Source organism: Lupinus angustifolius, chromosome LG02 (genome assembly GCF_001865875.1).
Source record: "Lupinus angustifolius cultivar Tanjil chromosome LG02, LupAngTanjil_v1.0, whole genome shotgun sequence".
Lineage (NCBI taxonomy): Eukaryota > Viridiplantae > Streptophyta > Magnoliopsida > Fabales > Fabaceae > Lupinus > Lupinus angustifolius.
The window spans coordinates 1,760,531-1,783,052 of record NC_032010.1 but is presented as its reverse complement, the minus strand read 5'-3'; the positions used below and the strand labels follow the sequence as shown (position 1 = coordinate 1,783,052).

General features: G+C 31.9%; 3 protein-coding genes across 7 annotated transcripts; all 3 read left to right on the top strand.

The window, feature by feature from the left end:
* Positions 45–3,348, top strand: LOC109331601 (uncharacterized protein OsI_027940-like). 4 transcript variants are annotated; one of them, XM_019566205.1, is made up of 8 exons: positions 45–166; positions 1,056–1,242; positions 1,395–1,551; positions 1,655–1,686; positions 1,767–1,877; positions 1,955–2,002; positions 2,081–2,141; positions 3,014–3,348. In XM_019566205.1, exons 1-8 carry the CDS (start codon positions 162–164, stop codon positions 3,106–3,108), a joined length of 696 nt encoding a protein of 231 aa, XP_019421750.1. In that variant the 5' UTR covers positions 45–161; the 3' UTR covers positions 3,109–3,348. The 4 variants fall into 4 exon arrangements, with proteins under 4 accessions (XP_019421750.1, XP_019421758.1, XP_019421767.1 ...); XM_019566213.1 differs by having other exon boundaries at positions 2,081–2,142; positions 3,018–3,348; XM_019566222.1 differs by lacking the exon at positions 1,955–2,002.
* On the top strand, positions 4,755–8,693 carry LOC109331586 (WD repeat-containing protein 89 homolog). Its single transcript, XM_019566179.1, has 8 exons — positions 4,755–4,980; positions 5,115–5,322; positions 6,004–6,099; positions 6,205–6,279; positions 6,864–6,974; positions 7,411–7,502; positions 7,774–7,858; positions 8,200–8,693. Exons 1-8 carry the CDS (start codon positions 4,868–4,870, stop codon positions 8,572–8,574), a joined length of 1,155 nt encoding a protein of 384 aa, XP_019421724.1. The 5' UTR covers positions 4,755–4,867; the 3' UTR covers positions 8,575–8,693.
* Positions 10,247–16,219, top strand: LOC109331564 (dol-P-Man:Man(5)GlcNAc(2)-PP-Dol alpha-1,3-mannosyltransferase-like). 2 transcript variants are annotated; one of them, XM_019566149.1, is made up of 12 exons: positions 10,247–10,497; positions 10,595–10,767; positions 11,275–11,343; positions 12,016–12,173; positions 12,248–12,314; positions 12,411–12,464; positions 12,758–12,846; positions 14,235–14,351; positions 14,751–14,887; positions 14,975–15,053; positions 15,786–15,842; positions 15,929–16,219. In XM_019566149.1, exons 1-12 carry the CDS (start codon positions 10,296–10,298, stop codon positions 16,095–16,097), a joined length of 1,371 nt encoding a protein of 456 aa, XP_019421694.1. In that variant the 5' UTR covers positions 10,247–10,295; the 3' UTR covers positions 16,098–16,219. The 2 variants fall into 2 exon arrangements, with proteins under 2 accessions (XP_019421694.1, XP_019421700.1); XM_019566155.1 differs by lacking the exon at positions 12,411–12,464.

Here is a 22,522-nt window from a genome sequence, read left to right as displayed (position 1 = left end):
TGGCCTTGTTGGGCCGTATAGCATAGAAACGGCCCAAAAAGAAAAGTTAGGATCCAAGTAGCATTTATTTCCTTATTTATATATCATTTCGGGGTTTCTGTTTCTCTCATCTGTTACAAAGAATTAGGGTTTTACTCTCTCTCACTTTTCATCAATCAAATATGAGGTACTAACCCTTCTTCTGCTTTATGATCGATTTCATTAACCTAAATCTGATTTTTTGATTATTATCATTTCCATGTTGTGAAAGCTATGCCTTGTTGAAAATGATCAAAAAGTGTTAGTGAATTTATTGTCGAAAGATATTTCTACGGTCAGTGTTAATTGAACTGTCATAGAAGGTTTAGTACACTTAGAATTTGTTCTTTTATTTAGTTATATTCTAAAAAAATAAAGGGGAGTGATTTGTTTATTAATCTAGGGATTGAATAATTCATATACACTTTCAGACACTCTGGATTGGGCATACTTTTTCATTTTTTTGAGAAAATTTGATGTACCTACTGATGTTGTAAGAGTTTTTTTACATTATTAACTTATCATCCATCATTCATGTGTTAATGATTGACTTTAAAATAAAAGTGATAGTACTATATAGATGTAATTATATTAATTAAATGAAAATTTGTGTTTTGTTAAATTTATATAATGAGTCGTGCTAACTTTTAATTTACGTTCGTCTCTTTAAATTTAAGATTTACAAATTTCATGCTAAGTTGACTTATATATTATGGAGCTATGGAATTCTTAAAATTTGTCTGACAACGTATTGGTGTAGTGTTGTATATGTGCTTTGTAGGGTTTAATTTGTACCTAATATTATCCTTTAAAAACATTTCCTGTTCTTTTGTTGGCTTTTTTCCTGTGGTATGGTGGATGTATTGCATTTGACTGCAAAAGTCATGAAAGTGGGTTGTGGTGTGTGATTATATAATATTTTGCAATGTTAGGATAAGTTTAACTGTTTAAGAACTTTTATCTTCATTGCCTTGCATGCATTTCTCTTCCTTCATTCCTATTAGATTGCCATTTTAATATTTCAATTTTTGATGCAGTCGTCATCCAGAGGTTAAGTGGGCTCAGAGGGTTGAGAAGGTCTATATCACGGTGCAATTGGCAGATTCCAAAGATGCAAAAGTGGATCTTACTCCTGATGGTGTTTTTACCTTTTCTGCCAATGCTGGTGCTGGGGACAACCAGTATGAGCTTAAACTGGAGCTCTTTGACAAGGTTAATGTAGAGGTGAGGCAGACCTTCCCAATTATGGATTGCATTGAATTTTTAAAAATGGTTTTTTATTTTCCAATAATTTGATGATATGCTTTGCTTTCAAAGGAATGGTTTACTTTGATACATTTTTAACGTAGTTGTTTCACTATTCTCTTTTATTCCAGGAGAGCAAGATTAATGTAGGAGTGAGGAGCATATTCTGTGTACTGCAGAAGGTAGAGAGTGAATGGTGGACAAGGTTACTACGTGCAGAAGGCAAAGCTCCACATTATGTGAAAGTGGATTGGGATAAATGGGTTGATGAGGACGAGGATGAAGTTGGTATGTACATATGTGACTCTGCTGAACATTTCATTGTTATGGACAGCAATATTATTTTATGTCTATGAACTCTGATGGAATTGCCTTATTTTTTGTTGATTAGCTGAACCGGATACTGGAGGCATGGATTTCTCGGTATGCAACATGTTTATTTAATTTTCAGTTTCAATCTCTTCTCCTATACCATTTGTCCTTATTATGCTTTTATTCTACAGAAATTCGGTGGGATGGGTGATGATGCAATGGGTGGACTTGGAGGAATGGGTGGACTTGGAGGAATGGGGGGACTTGGAGGAATGGGGGGACTTGGAGGAATGGATTTCTCCGTATGTAATATGTTTAGTTGATTCTCTGTTTGTCTCTTACATTGTTATTTGTCCTAATTATTATTTGTATGCATCAGAAACTTGCTGGAATGGGTGGTGATGCAATGGGAGGGATGGATTTCTCGGTGTGTGATCTGTTTGGTTGATTTTCTTATCACTCTCTTACCAATGTTATCTGTCCTAATTATTTGTACTTACTGCAGAAATTTGGTGGGTTGGGTGATGATGAAATCGGTGATGATCTTGATGGTAGTGATGACGAAGGTAACTATGATGCACACTTTTCTTTTGGCATTTATTTTTCTGCAGGCTACTTGACTCTATTAAAGCATAGATGATTATATGAATTAGGAATGCAATTAAGTTATGGCAATGTGACTGTATGTCTATGTGGGCTGGTTTTTGGAAATCTTGCACTGTGGCCGTAAGAATAGGATATATTAAATTATTTACGGTGGCACCAGGTATTTTTTCAGTCAATTAGATGGGTTTTACTGGGCATGTTCATGGTTGTAGTGACTGGTGACAGGGCAGCATGCAAGAACTAAGTTGGAGCGTCAAAGTTGTCTGTCATCAGTGTACTAACATTTAAATGTCCAGTTATGTAGCAAGTTTATTTTTTGTCGGGGAATGTTGGAGTTAGTGGTTCTTCCAATGAGTAAAGACCAGATGGATAGCACTTCTGAAGTATTATGACTAACAATCAAAGATGATGAATTAACTCAATACATAGCTGGGATCATCTGGCATGAACTTCAACTGTCAACTCAAGATGATGATTTTAGTGTAGTGCCTGTTGCTTCAAGATTATTGCAATTACCAGAAAGGGAGTAAAGAAAATAGGATTTAACTTCAACTGTCAAGTCTTAGAATCAATGAGCCACCCTTCATTCCCCATGCTCTCTTTTACCATTGCTTGATATTGCTATTTGAATACTGTTTCCTTTGGCTCATCTGTGTTTATAGTTTGTTTCGATTAACAAACATGCAAATGAAAATTACGTATAGTATGTAGAACTACACATAACATGTTCATAATATCCAGATGTTATGTGGTATAATTTTCTGGGTTTTTATGTCATACTCAAAGGGTTCGTTTACTCGGCTAACAAAACTTTATTTACCAATTGCAACAGGGGAAGAAGTGTCAAAGCCTGGAGAACAAGATGCAGGCAAGAGTACTGGTGAGGCATCAACAGCTAAGCAAGAAGCTGCTCCAAGCTCCACATAATAACCTTGCAGTTCAAGATTCTACTCTTGAATATGCTTACAAAGTATGTCGATTTTCGTTCTCTGTACCGTGGACTGGACTGGTAATTGTTTAAGTGGTGATGTTTGTGTTTCTATCAGTGCTAGCTAAACAATAGCCCGGATTTATTTACCAGCAAAAGGTTCTTCTAGTTGAATCAGGATATTGTATAATTGAGATTTTCATTTCAGGAATGAATGGCGGTATCTGGAGTTATTTATACTGTAGTATCATTTCCATATGTTTGATTGGATGCTTGATTCAGTAGTGTGCAACTGCGATATATCATGTATATGATACTAGTAGTGAGCTTAATAAATTTTTGAAAAATGTTATATAAACTTACATTTTGAAAATATTCAGATTTATTTACCATTTATGCGAAGGGGATTTTAATTTGGTATTCCTTTGATATCACAAAGTTAAGGAATGTTGAGCAAGGTGAGTTAATCCCCTTTATAAATTATGAATGGTTGTTTTCGGAAGCATATGGAAAAGTTGGTGGCTGAGAAGGTTCTTGTGAATGGGGATTGTTCATTACTCAATTAAGCTGGAAATACCGTCATTGTTCCTTGGATTGAGCATCAATTTATCAAAGTAATGTGAAAAAGGTATCGCAGTTCAACCAAATATAAACAGGTGAGGATTGTGGAATATTATTAAGTGGTTCACTAATTAAATTAAACCGCGCGTATCAGTTAGATATATATATATATAATATTAATATTAAAATCAATAAAAAATGTTTTTTTTTTATTTGTATTAAAAACTTAATTTTAAATAAAAATTGACCAGTAAGATTGGTATAATTCAATTGAAAATGTGCTTTATGATTGATTATGACTGGTTCTGACATATAGTAATATTGAGACCGGTTTATTAGTTGAATTAACTAACACAAACCGGTTTTTAGAATACTTGTATACAATTATATAATTTACCTAAATGATTTAATTCATCTTACTCCTCTCTTAATACCTAATTCAAAATGTAGCGTGATATCATAATAGACTCCACCAGCTTCTTTATATTAAGTGAAGGTAATCTAAGATAATATTATGTGTAATGATTGTTAGACAACTATGTTAATAGGTGCTCGGGTACCTGAGATTATATCAATGATCTTGGCAATTATTTTCCGATAATGTTCCGATATTACCTTAATGCTTGGTACTTATTAAAATTCTTACACTCACTTTTACTATATTTTTTTTCAACATTTAATATTTATGCAATATTAATCAGGGCATGCAAGTATGGATGTAGTATCCATATTCAAATTTATTTTGTATGTACTTAATCTTCTAGTTACCTTAAAAACTATTGTTAACAAACTTTGCTCGGATTGGCTGATCTAATTGGGAATTAGGTATTTGACCTGACACGTATATATGATTGATCTTGCACCGAAAACAATATGAATCAGTTCGATTTTACCAGTTTAAGCATAAAATGAATGACTGAGTTGATTAGGTAAATTGTTTTAGACAATTCAATCATTTAATCTTTTTTTTTTAATATGCAAGTTGCTTCAACCGCCTATCGTGACCCAATTTTCTAGTCAATGATCCATTGACCCGATATCCTGATCAGTTGATAAACGGTGTTGATTGAGTATTAGAAAGTGACTTCACTGCACTTAATCACAGCCGATTAAAACCCTAAAACCCTAGATAGTTTCGATTGGTAATACTCTTCTTCCCTTTCATCTTCTTCAACACCAACATCAATATTAATATCAATGGACATGGATGTTGAGGAACAACCTTCACCCAACAACCTTAAACGCTTTGGTCTTAAAAACTCTATTCAAACCAACTTCGGCGACGACTATGTTTTCCAAATCATCTCAAAGTACGTTTTTTTTTCCTTCCCGTTATAGCTCCTCAAATTCGATTAAAAAGTGTGAAAGTTTCGTTTTTTATATATATAATCGAAATTCAAAACATGGGTTCTGATTATTTTTTGTTATTTGTGGTAAATGGAAGGGATGATTGGAGTTCAATGGCAGTGTCACTTTCAACGAATACAGTTAAACTGTATTCACCAGAGAGGGGTCAATATTATGGAGAATGCAAGGGTCATCATGCAACTATTAACCAGATTCTGTTTTCAGATGCTTCCAATGCTCATGTTTTAAGCTCTTGTTCTTCAGATGGAACTATTAGAGCTTGGGACACAAGAACATTTCAGCAGGTAGGTTTGTTTTGTTGTGTTTTTTGTCTAAATTTTTAAGTATTGTCAATTGCCGACATGAGATTTTGTGGGGGACGAGGAGACACTAGACAAGAAAGGATGAAGAATGAATGCATTATGAAGAACAGTGAGGTAACACCTATAATAGAAAATATGGTAGAATCTCGACTTATGTTGTTTTGGCATGTGTGTAAAAGGCTAAAAGCGTATAGATGCCCCATTAAGAAGAGTAGATTAGTAGTCCAATTGTTAGAAGTATGGGAAGACCAAGAGGGAGCCACATATGCTTTTCCAAAGTTTGTACCACTCCATGTACCACTCGTTTCTTATTGGTTAAAAAAATAAAACATGTATTAAATATATATTAATTTTATATTGTCCGACTAATGAGAATGAAATGGTATATGGAGTGGTACACATCTTGGGACAAAAGATGAGCTCCCAACTAGGAGCCACATCTATTGTCCCAAAGTTTGTATCCCTCCATGTACCACTCATTTCTAATGGTTAACTTTTTTGTCTATCGATATGATTTACAATAGGATAGGATATTATGACATCGTTTGATGCATATTGCCGACCCCACCCAGCGAGAAGAATCTTGGCTGTTGTTACTATTATTCATAAATGAGATTAACTTTCTGGTGGATTGTTGAATTGAATTTGAACCTCTAACTGCAGGTTTCTTCCATTATTGCCGGTCCTTCTCAAGAGGTTTTCAGCTTCTCTTTCGGAGGGCCTGGTGGAAATTTAGTTGCTGCCGGGTGTAAATCACAGGTTTGCTTTTGGTTGCGATTACCACAATGAAACTGTATGAAATGATATACAAGATAACTGGCATGTGAGACTGTGAGCTATATTCTTCTGTATAAATTTGCGCAGATACTCTTTTGGGATTGGAGAAATAGGAAGCAAATTGCATGCCTTGAAGAATCTCATGTGGATGATGTTACTCAGGTTTGTGCTGCACAGATTCCTTGAATTACATGTGGCAACAATTTAGATTTTAATCCGAAGTTTTTATTTATTTAATGGAGTTAATCGAAAATGATAGCCTTCAGGGAAAATGACATTTGGTCTGGTAATCCCCTCCCAGAAAATTGAGATGAGAAATGGAACAATTAATCAAATATCTTATTTAAACTGTAGGGATATGTCATAAGAAAAGCCGGAGGGATATTATTAGAGTTGAAGAGAAGAACATATGATTTTCCTTTTAGATTTACGAAACATTGTACAAGACTCCTCACGTGGCTGGGATTTTGCACTTTATGCTGTGACAATTTTCCTTAAGTTAGCATGGATATAGACATTATTTGATCAATAAAGTCAAAGTTACTATTGATGTAGGATTACTAAGGAAGATTTGTTATTTTCTAGCTGTTTCTTGACAACTTACCCGCCCCCGCCCCCCCCTAGTTGCGCCTCATAGCTAATGCATTTATATTTCTATTGGGGGTTACCTCATCTGCTTGTAACCTGTTATGTGCATAAGATGAATACGATGGTGTAATTAAAATGAAATCGTGTTTTGCTGCTAGGTTCATTTTGTCCATGAAGAACAAGGCAAGCTTATTTCTGCTTCAGTAGATGGGTTGATATGCACATTTGATACCACCGGAGATATCAATGATGAAGATCATCTGGAATCAGTAAGCCTTGGATTCTGATTCAATTTCCGTTAGTTGATTATTCTTGCTACCATCGTGAATTACCATTAGTTGATTATTTGATCAACTAAAAGGGAGATACCTTTTTCGACTCAGATGTAGAAGCTTTGCTGACTTTTTTAGTGTTTTTTCTTCACAAGATGTATTCTACTTTTTTTGGAGGATTTCTTATCATTCCTTTAGCTGTACTTTCTCCTTTCCTAATAAAATTATGTATGAAAGAAGCTTCACAGATTGATTTTAAATTTCCTTTTTATGATTTCTTTTTGTTAATTTTTAGTTTGCGTACACGTGTAGTAGAGCTCTAGCTTCATGTTTTGAGAAATAGAAGGTTTCTTTGTGTCTTGTATTTTTGGAAATTGGACTCCGGTGACGTTCTCATGGAATTAATTAGTTTTCGGCTTACACAATTTTGCAGGTGATTAATGTGGGGACTTCAATTGCAAAAGTGGGGATTTTTGGAGATAACTATCAAAGGCTCTGGTGTCTAACACATATTGAAACCTTAGGGTACTGCTTTTCTTCATTAGTTTTTCTTAACATAGCATAGTTTACTCATTTTCCTGTCTTCAGTGATGCATATCGTGATGGTATGCTTTGTCCTGCATTCATTTTAATTACAGTTACAATACATATTCTTACTGTTTGTTGCAGAACTTCCGTCAAAACATCGTTATATTCTGATGCTAATAATATGGGCTTTGGATATGCAATTGTATACTAATCCTTATCTTTTGCATCATTTGCTTCTTACATTTCATTCTACTTTGTTGTCTTACAGTATCTGGGACTGGAAAAATGGTAGAAATGAAGTAAACTTCTCGGATGCTCGTGGTTTAGCTTCTGAAAGTTGGAATTTGGATCAAGTAAGTTCCTCCCTATTTGATGGAATGTGTTTATTACATTAGCGATATTTGATATTTGATATTTGTTAATATTCTATCCTCACAAAAATAGACCTCATCTTATTTTACTATAGGCACCCGCCCAAAAAATATTGGACAAATTCAAATTGTTAGTATTGCTTATTTTAACTAGTTTATCTTAGAGATCGCCTAACACGATTTATGATAGAGTACCATTGCGTCGTTCAATCCATATAGCCGATCCCACCTAGTGGGATAATGGCTTGGTTGTTGTTGTTGTTCTATCTTAGAGTTTGCTTTAGGCTTAGATATAGTGTTGATATTGACATTGTTTTTGGCAGGTTGACTATTTTGTTGATTGCCACTATTCTAAAGAAGCTGAAAAACTATGGCTGATTGGTGGCACTAATGCCGGTGCATTGGGCTACTTTCCTGTAAATCACAAGGGAGTGGCAACAATTGGAGGTGCAGAGGCAATTCTCGAGGGCGGCCATACAGGCGTTGTTAGGAGTGTTTTACCCATGTCAAGATTTCATGGTGCACCTGCTCCTATTAGTGGTAGCTCTGGCATTTTTGGATGGACAGGTGGGGAAGATGGCCGTCTATGTTGTTGGTTGTCCGATGATTCTCCTCAAATAAATCGATCGTGGATTTCGAGCACACTGGTTATGAAGCCAGAAAAGACCGGCAAGAAAAATCGTCACCACCCCTATTAGAAGTAACATGCCGATGCAATGCAATGCATTAAACTTCAATAGTTCAATGCCAAAGGAGCATTTATGTAAGTTAGTTTTGGTTTAATTTTTAATCACTATAAGCTGGGTTGCTTTTGATTAAAGAAATACTACACTTATGCAGATATGTGAACATACTGTATCTTTATTTTATTTGAAATTTTACAAATTATTTTATAAGTTAAGCTCTGCTGGTGCCTTATCAACTTTCTGCAATATTTATAAAGGATGTAAAAAATTTGGTGTTATATTTTTATAGGTAATCAATAACTTTGTGCTCATTTACAAGATTGTACTGGTGCATGATGCAAGTCAAATAAGCAAAAGTTCACAGAAATAACCAAATTCTGAATTTGATAAGTTTGTTGCTAATCTTATTTGACAAATACTTTTTGAACTTAATTAAAGTACTCTAATCTATAAAATAAGGTTTGCAATAATTGGAAAGGTAACTGGATTATAATAGGTGAATAAGATATGAGTATATCATAGTCCTATCTTATTGAGTGTGGCACCATTCACCTTATACGATTCCATTTTATTATCTTTCAACACTTCCATCTTCAACCTTTATCTTAAAGCATTAAATTGTAGTTTTGAGCCACTACTATTTTGGTCCAAAATTTCAAAGTTGTAATTTTGGAAAATAATGATGAAATCAATGTCAATTTGGGTTAAGGACTTGTAATTTGATATTTATAGTTAGTTACTAGTTAATCCAGGCTTTGAGTTTCAACTATTAAAGTAGGAAGAAAATTATGAAGAATGTGACGACAAGAGTTGAGAATGAGTATAATATTGATGCATTAATAGTGTAAAGAATCATATACCATCGGTGCATCGTTCATCCTTTATTTATATTAGCGTGTTGACATGCACTGTCGTGCCTGTCAATCCGTTTTCCTATCGTTTGTAATGTATAGTTTGTATTTTATAAATTCAAATATAATTTTTTGCGCTAAATTTACAGTTGAATTTGTTCAATTGGTCTAATATTCAATTTTTTAAATACACTTTTAAAATAAGAAGATAATAAGGATAAAATAAGAATATAATATTATATGGTTTTTTTGGTAGAAATAAAAGATATTGATGGCAAAATAGGAAAACACAAATTACACCATGATGGGTGGTTATTTTGTGTTTTCCCTTTATTTATAGTATATATATAGATATAGATTACTTTTTTTTAAAATCAAACATAATTAAAAATAAATGATAGATAATACAGTAAGAGTGTAAAAAACTCTTTTTCTCTTTGAGAATTATGGTTCATGCTCATACATTATTAGAAGATGATGATTTCAACAATAATAGCCATTTTTTTCTTCATAAAAAGATAATGAGACATCAATTTAAAGACAAACTTGATAATAATAAAAAAAAAATTATTTATTAATAATTGATTTATAAGTGATATAACGTAAGATGGTATATCATTGTTCATTTTTTAATCGGAAGAAGATAAGTAAAATGAGAAAATGATATTTTACTCATTAATCTAAGAGGAGAGATTCATTTACTCCTCATCTTAGTTTTCAGTTACGAGTAAATATCTAATGTTCTAAATCATTAGATGTTTATAGAATTGATGGCTAGAATAACTCGTGTGAAAATTAAATGGACCATCTATCTATTGAGCCCAAAAACCAAAATCAAACTCACTCAGATTGTTGTTGTTGTTGATCGGAGAGAGTGTGAAAATGGGAGGAGCAAGAGGAGGAGGCAGAAGATTGAAAAGTGTAGAAACCATGGCTGCTGAATCGGTAACGCAATCTTCACCACCTTCACACCTTCACATCAAATCCACCAAAGCTTTTTTCAAAAACCCTAAGATACCCTTCGCTGTTGCTCTGCTTTTCGCCGATGCAATTCTCGTCTTTCTCATAATCACTTTTGTTCCATGTAAGTTAATCTCTTTCATTTCAACTTTAGTAAATAATAATGAATAATCCTCTGTGATTTATTATGACGTCTTTGTTTCATAATTTGATTTGATCAGATACAAAAATAGATTGGGACGCTTATATGTCACAGGTTAGTGGATTTCTCAAAGGGGAAAGAGATTATCGAAAACTCGAGGGTGATACTGGACCTCTTGTTTACCCTGCTGGTTTTCTATACGTTTATTCTGCATTCCAGTTCTTCACTGCTGGACAAGTGTATCCAGCTCAGGTAATTCATTTCATTTATTTATGGCATAATGAAAACACGAAGAAGAACGTAAATTAAGCCAAATTACGAACCGGAAATGCATTTTGATTAATTGATTTTGATAAGTTCTCATGACACCTGGTAGTTTATGAGGAAAGTATACATACTTGCATTGAACTATTCCCAATAAAATTATGAGCAAAACAGTGTTTTAAATTGTACTCCACAATTGCATGGCTGCAATATTGCGGTTTTGGAGCCTCCACAATGGCATTACGACCAATTGTGGCCGAACTTTCCTGCCATTATGATAAACTTAACTGCTACCACGAATGCAACCACAATTTAAAATTCTGGAGCAATGTATGCGTATTTGCATAAAATTATCATTTGTAGTTATGTACTCTGTCCATTAAACTATCATATATTATGAGAAGTTGTTAGAATGATGCTTGAGTACTTTTTTGTTTGAATGGCTAATGAATGCATGGAGGCACTTATTACATGTTTCATCTTTACTAACTGCAGATTTTGTTCGGAATATTGTATATCATTAATCTGGCAATCATTCTCTTCATCTATGTCAAGACTGATTTGGTAACCATTCTCCATAATGCTCTTGTTCTTTGATTTTGTCTTTAACAGTTTAGTGATGTAGTGATGTCTCTTTTTGGCTTGTTTCATCACTCATTTTATTTTATTCAATACAATGAAGTGCTGATGTTCAATATCTGTCCTATCCTACTGATCCATCCCATTCCGAAGTTAATTGCGATGGGTACTAGTCCTAGAAACTAGACCTTGGTGTTTTTTGGGTTGGGATCTGTTATGTGTCAACTTGGCCTGTTTACATACATTCTTTTAAACCCTCTTTTATATTGATATTATTTGTTTTGAAATATATACTATAAGACATCTTTTAAACCCTCTTTTATATTGATATTATTTGTTTTGAAATATATATTATAAGACATATTTTAGTTTTAGTTTCCAACTTTAATTATATGCTTAGCCATGTATAATATTTGACCTTATACATTGTCAACATATCTCGTCACTCTACTGCCAACATGTCATGATCAGGTCCTGAGTAGATTGGATTCAGGTCAAAGCAAATGGACTCATCCGAATATTGGACCAGGTTTGGGCCAAGCTAAACTTGCCCTAACCAGTCCCACTAATACCCCCACAACCCAACCCTCATTGATTTTCTTCTGATTTGATTTGATGTTAATGTTTATTTCTCACTGTCCTTGTAATGTTGAACAGGTTCCATGGTGGGCCCTTTGCTTACTTTCTCTCTCAAAAAGAGTACACTCTATCTTTGTGCTTCGTCTCTTCAATGATTGTGTTGCCATGACGCTTCTTCATGCTGCTTTACTCTTACTCATGCACCGAAGGTGGAATCTGGGGTTGATTGTGTTTAGGTAATGATTCTCTTACTAAACTTGTTTTTTATGAGGTTAAAATGCTTATATGGTTTTTCATTATTATTTGTTAGTGCCGCTGTTTCAATAAAGATGAATGTGCTTCTTTATGCTCCACCTTTACTTCTACTCATGCTAAAGGTACATATATTATTTACAGTTTAAGATGTTCCATTTATTGCCTGTTCGCTATTGCCCCAAAATTGCTTATGTAGCATTTACTTCAAATACATGCAGGCTATGGATATTAGTGGGGTGCTATTGGCATTAGCTGGTGCAGCACTGGTTCAGGTCCCTTTCTGTTTTGTCACATATATCTATGCAATGTATTTATATTAAAGTTACTTGCTGTTAGATTCTTTTTCTCTATTCTGCATGCTGTTGTTACATTCCTCATACAAAATGCTTTACAAATTGGACAACTCTTTTGATACCCAATGGTTAGTGTATTTCTGACGTAAATATTATTTCCTCATTGTTAGGTGAGTTGGTCTTGTTAGGCTTCGAGAATGATTGGTTCTGAAGAATGAGCAATGTCCCATTTTGGTGTCACTCTATAACCCCTATATGGTGAAATACTACAGATATTATTGGGGCTGCCTTTCCTGGTTTCATACCCAGTTGCATACATATCAAGAGCTTTCAATCTTGGCCGTGTCTTCGTCCATTTCTGGTACTTGTTTGAAGTTAATATTTTGATGTATGCTTGATGAATGTGAACTCTGCAGACAACTTGGGGCTTTAAATATAATCTGAAAGCCATTTATATGGTCAAATGAGGGTATCTAAAGTTTTATTTTATGTAAGTGTTATTTGCAACCATCAAGCACTGAGCTTCTTAAGATTTGAGGTCTTAAATAAAGGATTATTTGCAACCTTCAGGCACTAAGCTTCTTATGGGTTATTTGAGACACTGCTTATGATGAGTGGTAAAGTGATTAAAGTTTACATTGACTTGAAAAGACTCGTAAAAGATAACTCACATTAATTAGATTGAGAAATATAGCTGTTATTTTCCTTTTTTTCTTGGGTTTTACACCAGGCTGCATGGACACTTATCTCTACTTCTGTTCTCTTTATGTGATAATGTTTCAATGCATTTTTGTCTTAATTTGTATGAAAATATTCTTTTTGGGTTATGTGGTGTCAAAAACCAAAGGATAAAGTTTAAAATCTGACCCTAATCCCTCCCCAGATGTTTGAACGCAGGAAAAAAAACATAAGTTTGTCTATTTAGATGGATGGAAGTCCCCCTTACATTGATATTATCATTCTCTTGTGTCTGTCTCATTTCCTCTTTGTTAATATTCTCCACATGGGTGCTAAAAAAGGGTTTAATTCTGCACTTAAGGTTCTCGAAGAGTAATTATTATCATGAAAACCAGAGAACTGTGAACCGTGCAAACAGTGGAGATTTATCAGGAGATGATGTTACAGTGTTAGGGAAAGGATAATTTGAGCTTTGTTGATTGAAGAGCAAAATAATGTGAAAAATGTTTTGAAGAGACCTGACCTGACCCACAAACTTCATGAAAACCAGATAATTGTGAATAGTGCACACAGTGGAGATTTATCTGGAGACGATTTTAGGGAATGGATAATTTGAGCTTTGTTGACTGAAGAGCGATATAATTTGAAAATATTTTGAAGAAACCTGACCCACCAACTCCGGCTTTTATGGATTTGTTTTCAATCTTCTGAGTAGTGGTGAAAATTTCACTAATGAAGAGTAAAGACCCAACTGCTTGCCATGGATTGAAGGGGTTGAATTTGGATGCTGGGATTTGGAAATTAAGAGCTGGATTTTGATGAATGGGGAAAGAGTCAGAGTGATTTTTCTAGTCAATGATCATGTACATTCCTGTCCTGTTTGACTTAACTTTGAGAAGCTAACAGTTTGACCTTGTTCCAAACATCAATGGGGTCCTAGTTTAGGATCTTGTAGTTGGTCTGCTGAGTTTGTGATACCCTTATTTTCCAGGCAGTAAAGTATATTTTATGCTCTTTTTGAAAAGTGCAATTAACTGTTCCTGATATACTTTTTCAATTGTATGTTATCAGGTCTGTTAACTTCAAATTCATCCCTGAACCAATATTTATATCCAAGGGATTTGCAATCTTTCTGTTAGCTGCTCACCTGACATTGCTAGCTTCATTTGCGCATTATAGATGGTGCAAGTAGGTATACAAGTTTGATTTTCAATTTATCCAGAAATGGGTTGTGAAAATTTTCTTAGTTATTCTTATCAAGTTATTGATTTGATCAGTTGTTTATCTTCTACTTTGATGCAATAAATAATGTTCACATGACAAAAGTTTTAATATCAGCCACGCGATTTATCTGAGTTGTGAGTTTCTATCGTAATTGTAGTGTATGTATATATAGAATTTTCTGTCTATTTGACTGAAATATTGATGCAACTGGATCATTTATGTTTACTTACTTAGTTGCTGATAGGCTTCAATTAAGGATATATAGGTGTACATGGATTGAAATACTAATGCAGTTGGATTGTATATATTTTATTTGTTCTTAAAAGCTGGATCATATTTATTAACTTCTTTAGTTGCCTCTAGACATGAAGGAGGCCTTCTTAACTTTCTGCATTCCAGATATGTCTCTATGAGACTGAGGTTTGCTCTTTTGTTTTCCTCCTATTCTACGAAGTTTGGCAAGAGCAGTTCATCATCCATCAAGGTTCTCACTAAAGAACGTAAGTAATCACTCTCATGGAGGTTTAAGAGGATAACATTACTTCCGCTTTTCATGATAAAGGATACTAATATTGCCTTTGACTCAGATGTCGTGACAACTATGTTTGTTGGAAACTTCATTGGCATTGTATGTGCTCGGTCGTTGCATTATCAGTTCTATTCATGGTAAGTTTTCTGGCAATGACTCTTTGTATTAATGACATGACTGCTAGATTTAGATACAAAAGTAGCTTAGTTTAATTTTACCTATCAAGTAATTAAACTTTTAAAAATGTTAAAAGGAAAAACAAATCTTATATTAGATTGTAATAAGATGGACTACCCTAAGACGAAGCACAAATGCATCTTTTGACCCATCCGTTCTTGTTTCTAATATTGAAGACATTATCTATAGATGTATTTTCGCCAAACATTGCCATGCATTAGTTGACTGCTGATATCTATCTACAGATTTTTTGGGTGAATATAAGGTTGCTTTTGGTTTTATTTATCAGCCACTCTTTTCTTCACAGCTTCCATTGATACTACCATTTCATTTTTCTTGTTGCGGCCGATGTGTGCGAACCAACTTCTCTTGACCACCAATTACTATATCCCTTATAATTAGGTTATATTTTCTCATAATTCTCTTAGAGAGAGTGAGCTTCGGTGCAATGGTAAGGTTGTTGCTTAGTGAGCATGATGTTACAGCTTCAAATTCTGGAAACTTCTCCGCTTCTAGATTATGTACTATACCGTCATTTTTTGAACTGTTTAACTTCGTTATGCTAAGCTTTCATGAACTAGTTGTGGTAGATATGTTATGAACATAATAACACAACACTTACACATGGTTTTTTATTCTAGCAATTACTGTGGTGCTAAGTGCTAACTCTTATAATTTGGCTAATGGTACAGGTACTTCTTCAGCTTACCTTACATGTTGTGGATAACACATTACCCAACATTTGTGCGGTAATAATCCACAACCCTTTGCTTCGCCTTAAATTTTTATTGATTTTATTTTCTACTAAATTCTCAAAAACTAAATGATTGAACAGGTTGATATTATTTGTGGGAGTGGAGTATTGCTGGAATGTGTATCCTTCAAACAGCTTTTCATCAGCACTACTTCTCTTCCTTCACTTAATTATTCTTTGGGGTTTGTGCTCTGCTCCACCTCAATATCCTTATGCACAAGATAAATCATCTTCTCACAAAGAAAAGTAAAAGTTCAATGGCTTAGCTTTTGCACCTCTATGCTGAGCAGGAAAAGTGATTAATTGGAGTAATGCTTTTAACCTTTTCAATTTAATCTTTGTACTGAAGAGTAGTACTTTTTATTTTATTTTTATAATCACTCAAGAGTAGTAAAGAAGTTGTACGTTCTGAATGCATTTTATGGGCTTGGGATTACTAATCTTTAATATTCAGTCATACAAAAACCACACATTTTTGTTTAAAGAAAACATTTTTGAACGTGTTATTAATACGGTAATAATTATTAAACTAATCAGAATATTGGTATGGTTGTTCAATCCGTAATTTAGTAATTAAATAACACACCAGTTAAATTATATATATATATATATATATATATATATATCAATAAATTTATAAATATAAATATTCAATTTGTAACATAATTTATTTTGATAGGTTTAATTGTATGTTTGGTATAGTTGTATGTTGTAGTTAATATTGTATTAATATTTATGTTTTTTAATATCTATATCATCTAACTCTTAGTCTTACTCATATAGGCGGACCCAATAATGCTATATTATTATTTAATATAGAGAAAAAATGTGTGTATAAATAATGTATCAGATTTATTTATGAGTGTAATATCTATGCAATGTCAGTACAAAGATTGGTACAGAAGTAATAAATCATTCATTATTCATTTGTATTACTTTTTTTAAGAGTTAATGATAATTAGAAATGAATGATATATGATAGATTGAAAGTGTATAAAGCTTTTACATTGATAGTATATATTTGTGACATCTTTTTCTCTTTATACATTATCATTGCATGCAACATCTGTTATTTATTTATAATATTTATTGACTATTCAAATAAGTAATACATATGAATAATGAATGACGTGATGAATGTGTATAATTTTTTACACTGAATAAATAGATATTACACTCTTTATTATATACAAAAATCTTATATCTATTTTATTCTAATTTATATACTTTTGCAATGAAAATATATTTTAAAACATTTTCTCTTACCCAAACTCTTACAATTTATACAACTTATTTTTATTTTTGTCCAATATTATATTATCAAACCTTCCTTCCCGAATCTTGTTGTTTTATACAACTCAAGAAAGTCTCTGGTTTTGTTTATTTTTAGCAAACTTGTTTTTTTTCTATCATAAAAGTAGTTAACATTTATTTAATAATTTTAAAACAATTAACTATGAATATTTTACTATTAATATTACTAGTAGATAAAGATTATAAGCTCTAGTATATTCATAGACCCAAGGTTGATGAAATGTTTCTAATTAGTACTTTTAATTGATATGAATTATAATTAGGGATTCAAGTCCAATATATAATATTGATTTTTTTGATTTATTTTAATCCTAATGAATATAAAACTTCTTATAATAATATATTTTAAGCAAATTTTAAAACAACTTCAACAATGAGAATGGACGGAAAAATTTACTTGGTGTGATGCAAATTCTAAAGTAGGGTATTTTTTTGTTTTTTTGTTTCCCACATATATCCTTGCACTGGAGGCAATCCTGTCCGAGCCGGACACATCCACAGGTAAGTGGTGCTAACTCTCCCAACGAGAAGACTCGAACCCGAATTTTTGCTTAAGGGGAATCAAACATGTACCACTTGAACCAACGCTCGTTGGTTCTAAAGTAGGGTATGAATATGAAGATTTTTTTTAAAGAGAATTAAAAGAGAAGGGGGAATCTTGAAAATCTTCCAAACTGTATTTCTTGTTTTCAATTTCATTTTCCCCTTAAAACTAACTTGTAAAGATACCTTAACAAATTAAAAATGTTGTGTACTTTATCAAAAGGCAAACACAATAACAAATACTTAAAATAAAGAAAAACATATATACAAAAGGAAAAAAGAAACTAGATGATTCAAGTTAGATAAACGTGTACATTATTAAATAGTGTTAATATTTTGATGTGAAAATAAATGGGTTGTATAGGAAAAATAAAATTACTTTTACATAATAGGTTAGACAATTATTGAAATATTCAATTATATTTTTTAACGAAACTTCAATTAATTTTAATTATATTACAAATAAAAATAAAATGTAACGTTCAATAACTAATTCATAATCCAAAAATCTACCACTTGAAAAAAATTGACAATACAGTTGATATATATTTTTGTTCAATAATAATATGATGTCCCTCTTCAATTCAAAATGCAATGCGGAAGATGGAAGGATATTTTCTTTATATATAATAATATATAATAGGGAGCACATCTGTTGAAAAATATATTTAAATCAAAATTTTAATAATCAATTATTTTTCTGACCAATTATAAGTAATGACATATAAAGTGGTACACTATTTTGGGATAACAGATGTCTATTAATATATACGAGCACATCTATTATCCAATAAAGTGTGTCACTCTATTATCGATGCTTGTAATTAGTTAAAAAAATATATTTAAATCAAAATTTTAATAATTAATTATTTTTCTGACACGTGAATATAAGAGAGCGACTCATATAAGAGTAATATGTTTTTTTGATAATAATTAATATTAGCTATTGTATTTTATTTGAATTATTAAGATTAAAAATATTTGTACACTAAATACATTTAAGTGATTATATAACTAATATTTAATTTGTAAGACACATATTCACTATTATGACAATTTTTATTGGAAAATGAAATTGTTCTAAATTGAGTGACTAGCCCAAAATAACTTAGTATTCATATTTCATATGTCAAATATGTTATTACCTTTTTCCTTTCTGTGGCCGTTTATTCTGCCAACGGATAGTCAAATTTACCTTTTTATTATTTCATAATAAGAAGTATTTAAAAAAATGCCTTTTCTGACTATAAATTTAATTTTTATTATATATTAGAAGGTATATTTTTTATATCAAACATTCCATAAATATTATAGAAGCAATATAAATATTATTATATAAATTTTATAAGAATAAAATATTAAATGACTCAAAATCTAATGGATAAACAAATTTTTATGTAATGAATCATCTGATATATACCATCAAAATTGAATTCTCTAACTACGATTAAAGAAACTCTAACACATCCCAATTCACTTAACTTATTTACCTTTGTTTTTCTTCCAACTTTATATTTTATTCTATTTTCGACCATCTAATTTCCTTCATGAAATATTCAATGTAAGTTAGAAGAATAATATTATAAATATCGTACCAGCTATTAAATTAATATATTATATAATGTTAAAATTGTTTAAACAATGGTTTATTAAGTAAACTACGTACCGTTAAAATTATATATATATATATATATTATACTAATATTAATATTTAAAACTATTGAAGAATGTTATAAATATTTGTATATACTACTTGATAAAGTAAAATGTGCATCCAAGTCTTAGACAATGTTTTAGATGTGCAAACAAAGATAATATATTATGTTGGATCTTCAAAAGAATAATTTGATAATTTTTTTTGGTAAAGACAAAACAAAATCATTCCGACATGGTTTTTATAATTATGGAAAGATATGTAGAAAAGAAATAGGAGCATTAGCTTTCAATTACAATAAATAGTTTTTCTAGCTTAATTTGTCCCCTTTTGCCAAAAAAAAAGTTGAAAGTTTTAAATTAAAAGCAATGGACTATTGTATCTTTCCAAGTTCTTCTTTTGAAAAGGAAAAGTAAATAATAGGGTTTCTAAAGAACACATATAAGATGTCCCGAATCTTGTTCTAATTTTCTATCTCAACCAATAAAAAAGTAACCTAAAAAATTTCTAAAAATAAAAATTGTTACTTTTATATTATTTAGTATAATGTTATTGGCTAAAGACAATGAATATACATTTTTAGGACAGAGGATCCCAATTCATTTTTGAAATGCTACACAGCTACGTATGATTATACATAAATCATATACTGACCAATACTCCCATAAAACTTAGTAACTTTTCATATTTTCTCCCTTTAATAAATGTGTTCGACAACTCGTAACAAAAGGAACTTGATTTGATGGTTGATTGCTTTATTTTCCAATTTGTCCTTTCATTATCATAGGGAACTTATGCTTCCTTTGATTGATGGAAGAAAATGGAAAGAGAGAAGATATGAAGAAAGAGTATGAGTAGAGATAAAGTAGTGAGAAAGGGAGTGAATTTTAAAAGTTGTTTGATTGAAGAGAAAGAGAAAAGAAAGAAGGGAGAAAGAAATATGATATTTATTGTATAGATAATAATACTCATGTTATATTGTGTTTTTCTATTAGTGTAGTATTGTCATTACATTATGAAAGTAATGGTATAAGTGTAATTATATAAATCTAAACTCACCTTCAAACTTCCTTCAGTGATGGGAGGAGAACAAATTTGAGGTGGGACACACCCTACTTTTTTCTCTCTTCCATAGTTATAAAAACCGTACCGTACCGGCCGGTTCAACCGGAAAACCGGTAAACCGGACCCCTAACTGGTACAGTACAGATGTTGAACCGGCCAAGTATTAAAACCGGTCAAAACTGGTCAAAAACCGGTCAAAACTGGTGAACCGGCCAGTATTTTACTAAACCGGTTGGTTTATACACATATATTTTTTTAAAAAACTTAAAAACTCATTACAAGGTGGCTGACCATCTTTCCAACTCTTCTTCAACACTTCAAGGCACATGCTTCCAAAGCATACTTAGATTACACATTTTGGCTATGAAGCACGGATACTGATACGTGTGTCGGGTATGATACGTATCTCATACGTCGACACACATTTTTTCCAAAATACAGGATACGATACGTTCAGGGATATGCATATAAAATAATAAAAACACATAAAATATGATAAAATTATAAATGTAAATCAAAATATCCAAAGTAAAAAATATAATGGAAATTTAAAATCATTACCCTCCATAACAAATCTATTATATCTTATTTTAATGAAAACGAATCTATCCTAACATCATTGCCCTCCATAACAAATATATCTTATCCTATTTTAATAAAAACGAATCTATCTTATCCTGTTTTATTGGAAACGAATCTATATATCATATACTTTACTGAAAACGAATCCATATATCATATATTTTATTGAAAACGAATCAGATACGTATCTTAATATTTATTTATTTTATTTTTTTAATTTTTGGATACTCTATAAATACGTATCCTTCGCGAATCTGAGCGTATCCGTGTCGGATACGTGTCGGACACCGACACGTGGGGGTGTTTGACGAATCCATGTTTCATAGCATTTTGGTTCCTAACATTCGTGTGTAATCTCAGTGACATTTGTGTAATTTTGGAGTACTGTCTGAAGATATTTGGTAGAAAAATATAATATTCATATAAGATAACTTTGACTCCTTGATGTTAAATGTTAAATGTTAAAACTCTAAATTTATTTGTTTTATAGTGTTTTATAGAGTGAGTTGTGAACTTATGTCATTTATTTATATTTTGTGGTTGTTAAGTGATACTTTTGGATTGATATATGTTTTTTAATTTAGACTTTGAATTTGTTAAAGACTTAAAATTGTTTATTTATGTGAATTTTGAGTAGATTATAAATATGGATTATAAATTTGAGTATCTACCTATTTGAATTTTTTTTGTTATAGGTTTATATATATATATATAATATAAGTAGGTATGTCCGGTTTAACTGACATGTGGTTTAATTACTGAACTACTGGTTGAACCACTGTACCAGTACCCTGACCGGTTTGATAACCGGTAAGGTTTTAACAACACTGCTCTCTTCTCTTGTTTAACAAATGATGGAAAAATGGAAATTCTCTCATTAATCTCTCCTCTTGTTTTCTTTCCTCTTAATGTTACCCAAAACAAATGAAGGCTTAGTGATAGACAAGGCAATAACTCCCACATAAGAACTTGTATTAGCATTATAGAGTTGTCTTATTTCTGATGATGAATATCAATAATGTTTGAGATAAATTTATATTAGCAATAGGAGAGGGTGCTCCCTATGGTTTTTGAATGAACCATATCAAGGGCATCTTGCTCTTACGACTATTCGTAATCTTATTAAGAACATTCTTATTTTTATGGCGATTCAAAGACTTATCAACCACTTGGTTGTTGCGTCTTCTTGCCCTAATCCTCATGTTATTTTTTATTATTATTTTTACTTTGTCGTCTAATCATTTGTCAAGACATACCACCACAAGTTTATTATCCATTCTTGAGTATAGTATCATTCACCTTATATAATTTCATTTTATTATCTTTCATCACTATCATCTTCAACCTTTATCTTAAGTTTTCTCCACTAGCATATTCGTTTCACTTCACAAAGCTTCAAAATCCAACTAACTTAATTAGTTTCTCCCATAGACCAATCGTTTTATGAAGGATTGACAAAGTTAAATTGATTAAGTAAGGCTATCTTGGTCCTAAAGTTGTAGGTGTGAGAGTTGTTA